This window comes from Nycticebus coucang, chromosome 5 (genome assembly GCF_027406575.1).
Source record: "Nycticebus coucang isolate mNycCou1 chromosome 5, mNycCou1.pri, whole genome shotgun sequence".
NCBI classification, from domain to species: Eukaryota; Metazoa; Chordata; class Mammalia; order Primates; family Lorisidae; genus Nycticebus; species Nycticebus coucang.
The window spans coordinates 15,919,577-15,936,858 of NC_069784.1; the positions used below are offsets into that span (position 1 = coordinate 15,919,577).

The 17,282-nt window shown below is 34.2% G+C and overlaps 1 protein-coding gene across 8 annotated transcripts in view; it reads left to right on the forward strand.

The window, feature by feature from the left end:
• PRKACB (protein kinase cAMP-activated catalytic subunit beta) overlaps positions 1-17,282 on the forward strand; it is a 105,172-nt gene that overhangs the window by 52,757 nt on the left and 35,133 nt on the right. For 5 of the 8 annotated variants that reach the window (XM_053590841.1, XM_053590843.1, XM_053590842.1 and 2 more), the window contains exons 2-5: positions 7,267-7,290; positions 8,986-9,009; positions 13,528-13,589; positions 16,483-16,611. In XM_053590841.1, the coding sequence (XP_053446816.1) occupies positions 7,267-7,290; positions 8,986-9,009; positions 13,528-13,589; positions 16,483-16,611 (239 nt within the window). The remainder of the gene's footprint in view (positions 1-7,266; positions 7,291-8,985; positions 9,010-13,527; positions 13,590-16,482; positions 16,612-17,282) is intronic. The other 3 variants (XM_053590840.1, XM_053590847.1, XM_053590848.1) reach the window with 1 other exon arrangement.

The window sequence follows — 17,282 nt, forward strand, 5'->3', positions numbered from 1 at the left end:
ACTTTAAAGGAACATTTTTATATGCAGAATATTGGGAATTAACTAGATTGTTATTCTCCAGTTATCGAAGTAGATCTTTCTGATTTGGGGGTTTCAGTTTGGACTAGGATTACAAAATCGACATGTTCATTTTCCTTAGGATTTCTGTGGATCTCAAAATTGAATATAGCTAGTTATCTTACTTTTATTTCTTTGAATTGGGCTCATGTTTGTTCTGTCTTTGAAAATTTGGCATGGAACCTAGAATCTTTAGGTGGCCACTGTGGTGTGTTCTGGAGGCTTTTACAAAGGATGTGCTGGATTTAGCTCAAGAAAATTGTTGCTGCTTCTCTGTTCCTTTATTTCTCTTTCAAGAAAACTATAGACTATGGATAGTATTTGATAGACTTGATCAGATTGGCCTTCTTTTTTCTATGTTTTTCTACCACGGGGATCATAGTAGTCACAGCTACATATTCTGGCTTTTTCAAGATTGTCCGATTTCAAGTGATCTTGCTGTGCCCTAGCCATTTCGAAATGTGGAAAATTACAAGTGAAATGTGGCATTATTTGTAAAAACAAGCAAATGTTAGGCCTTTTGGTCTAAGTCTATAATGACACATTCGGTATTTTTGTGTACATTGTGCTTTTCTGGTTACAAAGCCATTCCATTTCTTCTGCCGGTCAATTACATGTTAGTTTTCTCTGGGGATCTGTCTTTGCCCTTCTTCAGATGCTTAATTCTCTCCCAGGAATCTCATCCACACCCACATCTTCCGTCATGACCTGCGCGTTCAGTTCAGAAGTAAGATTTTGTCTTCCCATACCCAAATCTGCTCCTTTTTCATAGATTCTGGGTTTTGTTAATGATCCCACTGCCCAGGCAGGAAGTAAGATCCAACACCTTGCTTCTCCCCTCAGGGACACACTCAGTCATTAAGGGCCTTTGGTTCCACCTCAGAAGTCCCCAGATTTTCTCCAGGCTCACTGACAGCAGGAATGCTTTTAGATCAGGTACTCTAGATCTGGTCTCAATCCTATCATAATATCCACTTCACCAGTCCCCCAGATTCCAGATTTACATCCCATTGGACCCTTTTTCCACACTGAAATTTTTAAGATGCAAATGCACTCAGTTCATAATCCAGTCTGAAAACTTTCAATTACTCCTTATTGCCTCTAAAATGACTCCTTAGGAAGGTATACGAGATCAGTGGCCCACAGCTCTGGCTTTCTTTGCAACCCCCTCGCCAGTTTTGACATATATGCACTGCACTAGGTGAGATTTCTGACTCCCTTTCCATGTGTGCGTCCTTTCGTCATCAGCGCCCTGAGAGCCAGCTGCACTCTTCAGTGCCTTTATCATTGACTCTGTAGAATTAGGTGATTTCTTTGCACTCCCAAACCAATCTTACACAAACTATAACAGTTATGTATTATATTGAAATTATATATTTGTGTGTCACTTTCTAATCTCTAAACTTTGAACTCCTTGAGTCAAGAATAGGACCTTTTCAGTGTGTTTCCAGTAATCACCCCAGCACCCCAAGCAGAGCAAAGAACCCATACATGTTTGTAGGATACAAGAATGACTAGATATTATTCATTTTTTACATATCTGAACACTTTTATTACCAAAGAAGGATATCAGTTGTGTCTTTTGATTTTTTTTTGTTTCAGAAAATACAATAATCACAGTATTTACTTATTCCTGCATCATCTTTGTAGTATCATAAAAGGATTAAGAGATTAAGTTGTATCAGTCAGAACTTTTATCTTTTCTAGTGTTTAAAAATATTGATTATGATTGTGTAATTACTTGTCACTTTCTAATTTTTTTCTTTCAACTCTTTCTGTGAAGTTCTTGCTTTGCAAACAGGTTTTATGAAGATGTACTAAAGGAATGCCTCCAAAACTGTATTGAACTGTCTTAAGGCCCTTTTGATTAGAAAAAATAGCAACCTACTCAAATAGGCTTAAACAGAGAACAATAATAGATACTATCAGGATGCAAAGTTTGGCATGGAGTTCAAAGGTTAAAAAGTAGGGTTGAGATTTGGAAAGCTGACTGCAATCCTGACGGTACCTTCTCTCAGTTTTTCTCTCTGAGATCACAGGACTTCTTACTTTTTTTTTCTCCTTGTACCCGCTTTATTATCCTCATTATGTATACACAATAGTTTTCTCTGCTGCTTATACAAGAAGCTGCTTAGTCATCCACCAGGTTCAGAGTCATGAGTACTCCTAATTCATGAGCTTATTGACATAACTAGCCTCACTGTATCAGAATCCTAAGCAAAGCACTGATTGACCCAGCCGTGGTTGAGAGCAAATCTCTGTGGGAGGAGGCATTGACCTGCTCTGAGTTACAGAAGTTGCAGACTTGAGCACAGGCACCTAATTGGTTTCCCTTTCTAGATCCTGACTGAAAATATTATAAGAACACAAAATTGAGAGAACAGTGCATTAATCCCGAAATTAAGGACAAGTATTTGCCCCAAAATGTATAGGATCAGATTTATGACCAGACTCCAAAGTCGAACTAACAGTTCTAATTTGAGTAGCTTACCTTCGTGGAAACAAACAATAGTTTTACTCTCACTAACTTGGAGGGATGAGGCTTATAAGAAAGACTGTGGGGGAAATGAGTAGAAGGCCCAACACTGCTATTTAATTTCCATCTAAAACAGACAGAGCAAAACAACCAAGAGTATATTAGGCTGGTCAAGGTTGAAAAGTGGCCTTTTTTCTTGCAGATATGGAAAGGCTCTCCCTTCATTGCTAGGCACACAGAGTCTGGGCTGCAGTCCCAGTTCTGAAGGTTACTGGATTATTTAAATGATAATGTAAATACATATGATCTAAAAGATCTGGGGAGTTGAATCTAACAGCACCTAAACAGGGAGTGAGAGGGTCCAAAGAAGGTCCAATTTACCTTCTTTGGGGCATTTGTAAAGTTTTGAAAAGCTTCTAATTGTCCATGAATGAATTACAAGAAAAGTAGTAACATGGTGCCTGTAAAAGAGGGTATGCACCATAGAAGAATAAAATCACAGACTTCAAAAAGGAGAGAATGAAATTATATTTAGAAAATATTTCTGCAGTAGAGCGTAAACATAAAAAATTACAGGCATCATCTGTGTTAATTCTTAAAAATTTCAAATGGACATGGAATCAGTGAGTGAAAGATAAGAAAATAAAACAACAAACTAGCATAAAAAGAGAGCTGACTGAGATTCAGGCAAGTATGGAAAAGAAGCATAATGATGTGATAAGGAAAGGCTATAAGAAAATAGACCTGGTATTTGCAGAAGAATATAAAGCCATGTTAGAGGCAGTAAAGAACAGTCACTGCAGAAAAGTAAATTGATGAAGTGAATACAAACTCTACCTGAATGTAGGGGAAAAGTCTAAGATAAAAATTATGATGTGAAAAGTAAGGTACATAAAAGTGGACAAAAACAAATAAATAAAAATAAGACATTCTACAAATTGAAGGAATAGCATTCCCACAGAACAGATACAATTCATATAGCAGAAGCAATCGTAAAAAATTAGATTCATGAAAACAACTTAGTTGAAGAAAAGCCTGTAGATTGAAACAGCTCTTTGTGTCTTGACATTTTTTTTTTTTTTATGAGATAGTCTCACTATGTCACCCTCGGTAGAGTGCTGTGGCGTCACAGCTCACAGCAACTTCCAACTCTTGGGCTTAAGCAATTCTCTTGCCTCAGCCTCCCAAGTAACTAGGACTGCAGGTGCCCGCCACAACATCAGGCTATTTTTTTGTTGCAGTTATCATTGTTGTTTAGCCGGCCCAGGCCAGGTTCGAACCCTCCAACCTCGGTGTATGTGGCTGGTGGCACTGACAATGTTTTGTCAATGTTAACAAAGATACCAACACTTAAATGTATCCTGGTGAAAATTTGGAACTTCAAGCATAAAAAATGAATTCCACAAACGTCCAGGGCTCTTTGCATCTTACAACCTAACAGGAAACAACCTAATTGGACACTAGATAACTTGGAAACATTTTTAGGGCACCTTGAACTGCTGAATAAACTATAACCAACATGTCTTTAAATGAATACCTGAATTTATAAAGATTAAAATAAATTCCCAAAATGCAAAAAATGAAGTGGCGAATGAAAACCAGAGCTTCAAGGGGAAGTATACTTTGACTACCCTGAAGAGCTTTTCCTACCTTGGTGATCAAAGGGCTTTTGTTTAAAATGGCTTCACAGAGATGGAAGACAAGTTCTCTGATTCAGAGAACAAATTCAGGGATTTCTTAGGCCCCCTGTATAAAGCCAGATCCTCAAAGGATCGTAACCTCAGTGAAAGCATAAAGTAGAAAGTAAAACCTCTTCAGGCAGTGCCTGTGGCTCAGTGAGTAGGGCTCTGGCCCCATATACTGAGGGTGGCGGGCCCAGTCCAAACTGCAACAAAAAAATAAGTGAGCATTGTGGCGGGCGCCTGTAGTCCAAGCTACTTGGGAGGCTGAGGCAAGAGAATCATCTAAGCCAAGAGCTGGAGGTTGCTGTGAGCTGTGATGCCAAGGCACTCTACCGAGGGTGACAAAATGAGACTCTGTCTCAAAAAATAAAACAAGAAAAGAAAAGAAAACCTCTTCACTGACACAGGGAGAAATAAGGAAGCTTGTTAAATGGAGGCGGGGAGAGGTGTGCATGAGAGGGATGCTTCTCCCAAGAACTCTGTCAGCTGCCTCCCCTCAGGTGGATTTCAGGTTTTATTAATTGTGGGGTCTAAGAACTGCCAATAAAATATATTATCAGAACAGTTGCAGGCTGTGGTATATACAGCGTGCCAGGCAGAAGCTGACACAAAACTCTCCGGGGACACATCCTCAGGTCAAGTCTGTGGGTTTCTCACAAAGAAAGCCCCTTCGAACTTTTAGTTCAGAATCAGAAACAAAATAGACACACACATATATACACCGACGCATCTATTACAAATGATATTGAGACACAACAGGATTGACCCTCCCCAGAATGTCAGTAGACACAGTAGGATGGTCACCGAGAGGCTATTCCTTAAAATGAAGATGTGAACGAGAAATACCGAAGAGCAAGAAATTGTGTATGTCTCTAATAAAACCTCAAAACACGTAAACCAAAATTGACCCATTTACAAGGAAAACTACATAAATTTATAGATACATAGAGAGAACTCTTACTCAGTAATTGGAGAATACACAGAAACATATAGAGATAAATTTTTAAATGCTTAAATTAGGAAAGGAGACAGATTCACAATGGAAGTAAAGTTAGGAAAAGCACGACATGGTAAATCAAAAGAAGAGAGAAACCATAATGATAAAAGCATGGGCAAAAATCAGTGAAAGAGGAAATAAAGATATGTTAGAAGCAAAAGTTTGTTCATGAAAAACTGTTTTTAGAATAACTGATTAGAACTATCCCTATTTAATGAACTGAATTAGTTAAAATTTCTATTCAAAGCAAAAAATTAGGACTGTTCTACAGTCAAATTCCAGGAAACATTCAGAGAACAAAAATTTCAGTCTCAGTGTCTTCCAGAGCATTGAAAAAGAGGAAATGTATTCATTTGTTGAGTCTAGGATAGTATTACAAGTAAAGTATAAGGAAAGAGAATTAGTTAGGAACATTTTGTCCGAAAGAGAAAAGAATGCCCACTATCGCTGTTTCTACACACCATTGCCTAGCTCACAAGAAGACAAGAAGATGGAGGAAACAAAACTGCCTTATTCCCAGCTGATACGTGAGGTCTACTTAGAAAACTAAAGAGAATCTATCGATATGACTTCAGAATTGATAAGAGATTCTGGAAAGATTGCCAGACATAACAAAATCAATATACAAATATCAACTATGTTCTATACATCAGCAACAAAAATAAAAGGTGATTTTTAATAGCGACCAGAGAAATAAAGAACCAGGGAAAAAATCTAATTAAAGAGTAATAAGATCTTTAAGGGAAAAATTATAACATTCTTCTGAGAGATATTTACCTACTCTGTAACAAAAAGATGTGACTTCATATTCATTAAGATTAGCAAAAATTGCAAAGACTGACATTGACGTATTTTGTTGATGATATGGAGATGTGGTGGGAGGGCTGTAAGTTGATACGTCCATTTATTGAGTCATCTGTTACTAAGTTGATAACGTACATTTCTGTCCTCTAGAGATTTACTCCTACCTCTATACTGTCTGGCAGCAACACATTTTACATTTCTATGTGAATTAGAAATGTCTGGAAATTCGTTAACATATGATTGCGGTAAATATCTCTGAAAAAAGCCTCAGTGAACAATGAAGGAAGTAAAGTGTATTTCAAAGAACATTTCAAAGATTGCCTGGGTCATTCGTTGTATGACTATAAATTTAGTTTTAAGTTTTCATTATAAAATCCTATAGGAAACATCTCCAATCAGACACGGCATGGATGGTACCTCCAGATAGCTGTTAGAAGAGAAAACGTGAACACACTTTGTGGGTTCATACTGTAGCCAACCATCCATGCAGACGTCAAATAAGCTAACGTATCTTTTTCTAGAATTGTATTGTTTAAATACATCTCCTAAACATTTGTATGCTTTTATCTATATAAAGTTTATAATGAAATTTTTATTTTTTCACAGTTTAGTGAATCAAGGTACTGTTCACTTGTAACCAAGACTTGATAAGGAATTAACAAAAAACAAAGCATAGAAAGAGGAAAGAAGAGTAAAATAAATATTGTCATAGCAAATGCAGCTTTTACTGCCTGTTAAATTTCCAGACACTCATTCATGTGAGACTGTAGTGTTTATAGAAAGACTAATTAGTATCTTAGAAATCAAAGGTAGGCATGGCCCAATCCAGTAAACTGGACAAATACGATTACAGTATTGAAATTGTTTTTTGTACCCATTATTGTTTTTAAGGTCACAGTGAATTTACATTGAATGAACATGATTGACTAGGTAAGGCAAGTAAAGTGCCCCTTCAGCAAAAGGACCACAACTATCCTTCAGAGTGAAGGGATGGAATAGGACAATTTATAAACATGTTTTCCAAGTAGGGTTTTGGTTGCTTAAAAAAAAAAAAAATATATATATATATATATCCAAAGAATTTGTTGTAATCTTTATATAAGACATTCTTTGATATGTATGCTTAAGAATGTTTTTCATTGTATTTCTATGTGTAATATACTAGCAAATATTTATGAATGGGTAACTTCTTGTGGGTATGTTATTTTATATGTAATTTAATCTCTGTTTAATGTATTTTTTTTATCAAGCACGCAAATCATCAGATGAATCTGGTAGGAAACCATTTTTACCAGAATATTGTGTTATTTTGATTATTATACGTTGGATTGTGTATTTTATGGCATTTAGAATATTTTATATTTAATTGTTATAGGAAGTCTGTTGACTGAAAATATTTGCAGTACAGTGTGTGTGTGAGGGGAGCAGGAGGGTGTTCTTAGAACTACCCAATATAGAGCTCTAAAGAGGTGGGTGTTTGAAGTAAGGGTGGCAAAGGTAGACTAACATCATACATTCCTCTAGATTTATGCTGCCCAGAGATTTTGAAACATTGTCCTCTTCTGTTATTTGTTGATAAAAGTTGATATTTTCATAGGCAATTTGCCTCAGTTTCCATACTGTTTTGTACTTTCTGACATACACTAAATAATTCTGAAATATAATAATACTTTTATTAAGGTATAGGAGAGAGATGAAAATAATTACAAAGACCGTAGGGGGCATATGAATTACAATCTGTTTAGTTACAAATTTTTGAACTGTTATTACTAAAAAAAGCATTATAAAACATGTAATTTCTTATAGTACCTAATACTTGTTCTTTCCCAATAGAAAATTCTAGAATAGCCCTTTCCTTTATCCCTATATAGATAGCCATCTAGTTTTAAAATACTCCAGCCTCTAATCCTCGTCAAACCTCATTACTCTTAACAAGCCACCCTGCCTTCTATTTCCCTGAAGAAATACAGTTCAACAACTGCGACCTAATTCACCGGTTCCCCTTCCTTCCCACTCATTGACAAGCATCACTATGGCAAACAAGCCCCTCCATGATCGGGCACCTGCTGGTCAGCGCAGGGCCCTCCCTGGGCTCTCCTACACTCATACCCTGTGCTGCAGCTATTACAAGTCAATTTCCATTTCCGGATAAACCATGCTCTTCCTCCATGCCTTTTAGACAAGGTCATCTCAACCTAGAATGTCTTCTTCCCCAACTTTATCTGCCAGAGGTATTCTGTATTCTTTGAGATTCAGCACAAATACTGTGTCCCCTATTATGCTTTGTCTCACTATCCAAGAATTTTCTCTTACACGCTCTCATTGCACCTTATATTTTCCCTCATTGTAATCCTTATCATATTCCAAAATAATGATTCATCTTTCTCCCATTTAGCTTCTCATTCGCTTAACAATGAAGATATGTTTATTCTTCCTAGTATTCTCAGAATCTGACACCACTCAATGGTGCTCAATAAATGTTGTTGAAAAAATCCTTAAGCTAAGAAACAAGAAAGTGGAATCCCTAAAAGTCTCTCAGAAGGAAATAAACAAGGTGTTATAAGTCATTATGTCTTCCCTGCAGTGAAGTTTAACTGAGTATCAGAAGTCCAAAGAAGGTATTGCAATAATTACAGGACTTGTTTCTACATTTCCTTCTTCAAATTATTAGCCTTATTGTCACAAGAGTTAAGGTTTTTGTTAGTTGTTTTTTAAGAAAAATTAGAATGGTATTGATTTTGACACTAACCAGTAGTTATTGATTTTATTTCTTTACCATTTAATTTTAAGATGTCTATTTGAGTAATATGCAGTCAAATACATGTAATTAAGTTTCTACATTAACTTTTTTTTTCTGTATATAATATTCTGGGGAAATGTATATAGGTAACTTTATGCTAATGTGTTATTTTTATAAAGTGTAATTTAATAATTGTTTCATTAATTTTTTTTTTTTTTTTGGACACAAGCTTGCTCCTCTTCAGAAATATCTGGTAGGCCAACTACTTTTTAATACAACAAATATTACTTTAAAACTTTTATTTGGTTGTTTGCAAGTGTTTATTCGCCTTACAAAAGTTATATCGTATTAAGTATGTTGAGTTAATAAAATATTTTTATTGATGAAGGAAATGGTTTGTTTAGTTTTATGTTTATTGTATCTATGGAAATGATTTATATTACAATTTCCTGCGTAAAATTTATACACAATAAATATGGCATCATGAAACAGTGGAAGGTGTGCAAAAGACAATTAACACACCCCACTTAGATTACCCAGATTAATAAGTGGCTTTTGAAAAAATATATACTGTTGTAGATTTTGAATGGAACAGCTAATATTTTAACTAGATATTTACCAAGGAAGTTTTTATTCTATTTTGTTGTATTATCTGCTTGTTTCCTTTCTATTTTTCTAATATAAATTGAATAAAAGGTAGAGTTGTATAGAATAAGAAGGCAAGAGTTATCTCATTACAAAAACTAGAGAACTCAACATTTAGAGTAGTTGTAACCTATTCATAAATCTTAAAATAAATTTATAAACTCTTATTACAAATATGATTCTCTTTTAAGAATTGGTTAATGGCATACTATAACTAATAACATGTTCTCTGTATGGTAAGCAGTGATCTAGTTTATCTAACACAGAACCCCAATACAGCTAATACATAAGTTTACTTAAATGTTATTAGTGAAACATTCTTATCCTACTACTTAGAATTATCTGAATTATATGAGATAAAGTTGTGCCATGCTTGAATTTTTAGTCAATTTTACTAATGTTTAAAATGCACTTGAAATCTGATTTTTAAACTACGTCCTATATGTAAAAACATTCAAAAATATTTGGGAGGATAAGAATTAAGTTGTATTTTTATGAATTTTTGGAAATGCTTGAAAATTATCTGTTGTTTTTTTTTTTTTTCTATCATCTCATGAATGTGGGTAACTGTTCCTGCAAGTAAACCTTGGGTGAACCTATAGATCCCTTTGGAATGCTTGTTTCCTTTAGAATGCAATATATGATAGACTTTAAATGAAACAAATTGAATATAGAATTAAATATAATTGAAAGTTTATACTTCTGGGGATAAATTAAGTTAATGTTTGATATGCCTTTGTTATTTTTGTAGTATCTAATTGGCTCCATTATTGACCAATATAGAATAAAATATATTTTTTTAATGAAGAGTTACTAATGACTGTTTGAGACTTTGAAGATAGGCATTTTATCTATGACCACACAGCAGAGAAGTATTAGACCTACTATTCTAACTCAGATGTTCCAAGCTCCAAAACTATCACCGTGGTTTCAAAGTTAGATATAGATATGGCTTATGTATTAGAATACAAGTAAACTGTAAAATTGAGAATTTCAAAGTATATACTTTATAGGGAACTCTGGATTGAATATGGTGCAATGTTTGAATCTGGCTGCTTCTCCCACCTCTGGTTTTATTAATTATCTGCCAACACCTATGTCAGTGGATAGAAATTTTTTAAATTACCAGAGAGAAGCATTTAGAAGTTAATCTACCACATTCTAAAAATAAAATCCAAAGCAAATATGTGTGGTCTGAATTACTTATTGCTTTAGAGTTACTCGTAATCCAACATATTACAAGATACTTTATTTTTAGTCATTTTATTTTGTTATTTATATATATTTTGGCTAACCTATTTTTACAAAGAGCTGACTGTGTGCATCTTTGTATCTAATTATGCATCTGTAAATTAGAGCTCTGGTGTGTGTATCATACGACAAGAAGTTATTTCAGACACAGTTTACTTCATGAAAGTATTTAATGACATTATAATTAATTCTCATGCTTACTTAAGAGGAAATCCCTTTATATGTTAATATAATTTACAAAATGGAGTATCTTTGACTAATACCCATTTCTGATCAGTTTTACATAAAACCTTTATGTAAAAGGTTATTTAACCCTAACACTAACCATTCTAAATGCTTTTCTCTGGTTATTTAAATTTACAGTGTTAATTGACAGTAAACTCAGAATATTGATGAGTTTAGAGACTATTACCTGAAGATTCTATTGGTGAATAAAATTAACTAACACCTGAAGTTTTTCTTTTAGATCATCATCAGGCAGGAAAAAGGAATTTGTCTCAACTTACTATGTTTGGCAAAGACTGAGAGGCCTTTCTTTGATCAGTTATATTTTTTTAAACTCTAGATCCACTTAACAGAAAGTGTCAGGAGAAGCTGAAACAGGATGTTAGGGATTTTTTTTTCTTTCCCTGCTTCTCTTTTTTATTTCTAAATTATTCATACTCATACAGGCATCTGGAGAGTTTGTACTGCAACTTGATGTGCAAGTTCTATAAATAAAAGACAACTAAAAATATTTTTCAAAAGAAATAAGGGGTATATTTTGGGAATCACAGTTGTTTCCTAAAAGCCACAGTTGCATTTTGCAATAAATTATGCTTTAATTTATTTTATAGACATTATTTCCAAGTCAATGTCATGTACAGATATGTCTGCTCCATGCCAAAAAAAAAAAAAAATACATATAAAACCCTTCTTCATCAGTTGTGACTAGTATATTAACTTTTAGAAGTAAGATGACTTGTACCATACTAAACTCCAAGAAAATGAAAGAGTTTGCCACCCTTAATCCATCCCCAAAGAAGATCATATTTGGGCAATTAGGTTAAAGTATTTGATTCATTGTTTTTGGTGCATAAGATTTACCTACTATGTGAAAATTCTAATTTTAAAACGTATTTTTCTCAAATTGTCTAAAATAGGCGTTAACAATATTTTATATGAAAATACAGCTTATAGAAAGTAGTAAAATAATGTCTTCAGAAGTTTATACTCTAGTGTTACCCAATAAGTAATGTCTGCTCTTAAAGCCTACCATCATCATTTTGAAATATTAAAATATTTAAAATGCCAACAGCCTTTTTGGTTGGTAGCTGTGTTTTGCCAAAGGGACTATGTTGGGCTAAAGCAGGAAATAATAATGTATATCTTAAAATGCCTTACTTACATACCACGGTATCATTAAAGGACCTAAAGAATTTGTGAGTTCTTCACATCCACCTTTAATTCTCTTTTCATCATCATCCTCCTCACCCTCAGTGTTTCTAGAATAATTACCACTGTGCCACTTCAAGTTCACTTTGTCTACTCCAGCTGTTTGCTATTTCAACGCTATTCAACTTCTATTAATTGTTGTTTTCTTCTTTGTAGATTCAAATAGAGAAATATTGGGAACTTTCTGAACAGAAAAAAACAACACTAAAATAAATACATCTGTGTGGTCAGGTTTTATTTTCATACCTAACGATAAGAACCAGAATACATTTGTTAATGTCATTTTTATCTCTTTGGAATTTTATCCCTATTATTTGTCTTTATAAATGCCTGAAGTTGTTTTGTAAACAGAAACCATTCTTAATAACTTTGTAAAAAGACAATGAAAGGGGGAAAACTTTTAAATGGTTCATCATGTAATTTACAAATTTGTAACTTCAAACCACTGCTCCAGAAAACAGTGTGGCTATTATTAAGGTATGAACATCTGGGTTTGAATTGTCTTACTTTGGTGTGCATTTTAAATTAGGCATTCAGATATTTAGTTTTTGCCCCAAATTTAGAATGAGATTTTAAGCTGCTTCGATTTTGGTTGGTGCTGTTTTGTTGTGTTTCATTCATTTATTTATTTATTTTAAGGCCTTGTGGGTATCCTGTATGTGTTAGTCAGTGGTTTCCCCTTTTCTCTTAGCCTTTGGTGAAAGAACACAAATCTAATCCACACATAACATAAATCCTTATGTCAGGAAAGAGCTCTTTCTCAAAACCAATTATTTCTGAAATTCCACAACTCACAGGTTCATGTTCTCAAGATGTTTTCGTCTCTTGTGTTTAAAGCAAGCATCCTCAAACTTTTTAAACAGGGGGCCAATTCACTGTCCCTCAGACCGTTGGAGGGCCCGACTATAGTTAAAAAAAAAAAACTATGAACAAATTCCTATGCACACTGCACATATCTTATTTTGAAGTAAAAAACAAAACGGGAACAAATACAATCACACCGCTTCATGTGGCCCACGGGCCGCAGTTTGAGGACGCCTGGTTTAAAGGCTCTGTTAGTGTCACTTCTGGTTTTTTTCAATCACTATTTGGTCTTGGATTGATTTCTAACTGCCTTACCTTATCTTTCTGACATAATGGAAATACCGTTCTCAGGAACAGTATTTTTGTTAATAGATTTGAAATTATCCAAGTGGTTTCCATACAGAACAATATTAGAGATCCTTACAAATCTCAGCAAGTATCTGCTTCTTGTTTACAGGCACTAAATAGCTCTCTAGTTTAACACAGTGGTAAATACATCCTTCGTCACAATAGTTAACATAAGTCTGTGTTTTTTAAGAGAAATATTTATATGTAATATGAAAATGTATATGTAATATACATATTCATATATGTAATGTAAATAGTCTTACAAATTTGTTTTTATATGTATTTTCAGTGAAAGAATTTCTAGCCAAAGCAAAAGAAGACTTCTTGAAAAAATGGGAAAATCCTCCTCCGGTAAGGAATATGTAGATTTTCTTCAATTTAAATATTCCATGTTAAGTAAAATCATGAATCTTGCCTAAGACTTTTACTACCTCAGAAATTTAAATTTTCATGTAGCATTAGTAAACATAACTTACAATGGGGATTTTGCTATAATGTTAAATTTTGATTCATTAATTCATAATTTTTGTATAACTAAATTAGAAAAGGAGCTAATTTCTAGTATGATATATAACTATAAATTTCAAATACTAACTATACGTTGCTATAAAATATTGTTATTTTTAATATATTAATTTTGAATTATGACTTTGATAGTACACTTATTGTTATTAATTGCAACAATAAGAGCCCTATTGTAGTTTCAAATTCTTAATCACAAATATTTGGCTATTGGCAATATATCAAGTACATAGAAGACTTTTATCAACATTTTGATGGGGTATGTTCTATATAATGTAAGGATGTCAGATCGTAAGATCCAAAAACTGTATATAAAAAGAGCCATCTATACCTCCCCAAAATATCTATTTTGGAATTACAAATAATGAAGGAACTTCAATAGCCAATTAAATATTGAAAGTCTTTTCTTTCTGACACAAAGAAGTTTCTATTTCAAGTATTTTTTTCCACTAAAGAACTCTAATGAATGTTTTCTAAAGATGCTGGATAGGGGTGCTCAACCTGCAGCCTGCAGGCCACATGCAGACTATGTCAGGATTTTTGTGTTTATCCGTGGTGGCAGGTTTCCTGAAAATTATGCAAGGATCTTTTTTTTGCTCATCAGCTTTCACTAGTATTTGTATTTTTGATGTATGGCCCAAGACAACTCTTCTTTCAAAGTGGCACAGAGAGTTGGAAACCCCTAGAGCATGACTTGTGATTTAAACATAGTCACAAAGGTTAGATGTCATGATGACAAAATGTTACACATTACATAACATGAAGCATTGCAGATGAGGAAGGTGGCATATTTTTTATAATACAAAGAAAAGCAATGACTAGCATAAAGAGATGTTCTATTATCTATTAATAACTCTCGTGTCTATTATTTGCAACTATATTAAACATTATTTTCTTCTTTATTTTTTCCCTTCATCTTTATTTACAAGCTATTCATTACATATATTAAATATATTCAATCTATCTGTGGGGGTTCAGGCAGTTCTTGGTTCTTGGTGTTCTCATGGCTGAAGAATGACCACACCCTCCAAAGCAAGTGAGAAACAAAGTTTATTGAGTGAGAGAAAGATAGACTTACAGAGCAAGGGCAAGATAAAAGTTTGCAGAGTAAAATATGTTCATCATAGACAGCAAATGACCCCCTTTGTCCCTACAAAAGAAGAGGTTCTGGTAATGGTCTGGGGTTATTTTATACTGTCTAGGCAGGACCATTCCACATAGTTACAGCATGACCCTGGAATCACTTTTGATGGACAGTTAAGAGCAGGAAAATTAGCTCTAAATCGCTGTCCAAATCCTATTGTTCCTGGGATGTCTGGCCCCAGGGCACTCCTCCTTCCCCCAGCTGTGGCAGTTAGTTACCCCAAAGTGGATTAAGGTGGAGCAGGACTAAGATGTAGCCCACTGTCCTCTTCCAAGTGAGGCAATTGCTACAGGAGCCTTAAGGCAGAGCTCCCATTGTGTCCTGGAATCCTAACTATCTCCCTAACATATCTATGTTTAGAAAATGAAAAATTAAATATTAATCCATAAAGTTAATTCAATTAGAATTATAAGAGCTTTTTTTGCACTGATAAAGAATCTCATGGTGATTTAAAATTATTTAGAAGTGTGAAAGTAAAATAGGATGAAAACAAGTTTTATGCATAAACTTAGATTGCTTGCTCTGTCTAATGATCCAACAAGCTGCTACAATGTGTCTCAGAAGACAAGGTTTGGTTTGCAATGGAAATCAAATCCAACTATGGTGAACTCCAGTAGCCATCCAGATTCCTCTTATCCAAGAATTATACTGCATCACATTTTTCTCAAGCTAAACACTCTACAGACCGGTCCTTTAAATGTTTTTCTAATATGGAGATCTTTGCAATGAAAATCTATTAAATAAATGGCTCAACAATTACTACTTGTTGCTATGTAGCACATAATTTGTTCCAAGTAATTTTCATTTTGTTGCAGCAGCAACAAATTCAATGGATTTATGCCTCTAATTCTTTGTTTCTGTGCTGTAGTCATAGCCAAACAAAGATGTTTCCTTGTAACAAAACATCCATTCAAGGAAAAGAAAAAAAAAAAAAGAATCTGATTATTGTTCTGGGACTCTGCCTTTTGATTCTTTGTGGAATGAGGAACTCCTCTTTCCTTATTGTTACTGTTTTAGGTAATTCTGGGTTATTATAACATCAGTGAGAAAAAGCCCGTAGGATTTCTCATGCCATTATCAAGTTCTATTACATAAGCTTGTGTAAGACAGAAACGAAGTAAGACAGTGCTTTCCTCGGAGGTAACTCAGGGAAAGGACTCTGATCCTGCAGCCCAACTGTTCAGTACAGTTCTTTCCAAGTGCCCCGAGACTGTGGCTTACATAAGTCTTTGTCTGCAAACTTCTGGTCAGTTTGTAACTACTAAATATAGAACTAATTTATTAGAAACCCAGATGCATGTTGGAATATGACCTTTACTATTTCAGCTGAGACTCTTATTTTCTCCTGTTACTATAATGTTCTGTTTTGCAACATCTTCTCAACATCTTTCTTATTCAAAGGGGAATTAGAACCAATACCCTGGAGTCTCAATTGTCTTTCTGTATTGTTTTAAAATGGATAGTTATATATTGAATTATCCATTATGATTATGTATTATTAAAGCAATTTCAATGATCCTAGTCGTCTTATGAGTATTTCTAACTTTAAAGTTACTTTTTTTTTTTATGTGTATGTAGAATAATGCTGGGCTCGAGGATTTTGAAAGGAAAAAGACCCTTGGCACAGGTTCATTTGGAAGAGTCATGTTGGTGAAACATAAAGCCACGGAACAGTATTATGCCATGAAGATTTTAGATAAGCAGAAGGTTTGTACTTACTGTTGTGTACCCTCAGGGTTAACTCCAGTTTTATCAACTAGACTATTAAACAGATGTAGTGGTCGTGATTTACCATCCGTACGTTCAAATGATTTTATTTTTGCACTCATCTGTATTCTATTTGTATTTTTTACTTAATTTTTATTAAATCATAACTGTATACATTTATGGGTTACAATATGATGATTTGATATACAGTGTGAAATGCTTAAATCAAACTAATTAACATAATCATCATCTCACTTATTTTTGTGGTAAGACATTTATAATACACTCTTGGTTGTTTTGGTATTCTTATGTATTGTGACTATTTGATAGATAATTAATCTGTAGTTGGCCTTCCACATCCTTGGGTTCCAAGGCCACGAAGTCAACCAACCATGGGTAGAAAAATACCTGGAAAAAAACTGCCTCTGTACTAAACATGTACCTACTATTTTTCTTGTCATTGTTTCCTAAACAACGCAGCATCACAACTATTTCCATAGCATTTACATTACATCAGATATGATACGTAACCTGGAGACGATTTAAAGTATGCAGAGGATATCACAGGTTATATGCAAAACCTATGTTATTTTATATCCAGGGACTTGGGCGTCCAGGCATTTGGTTTCTGCAGAAATCCTGGAACCAATCCCCCAGGAACTCTAAGGGAA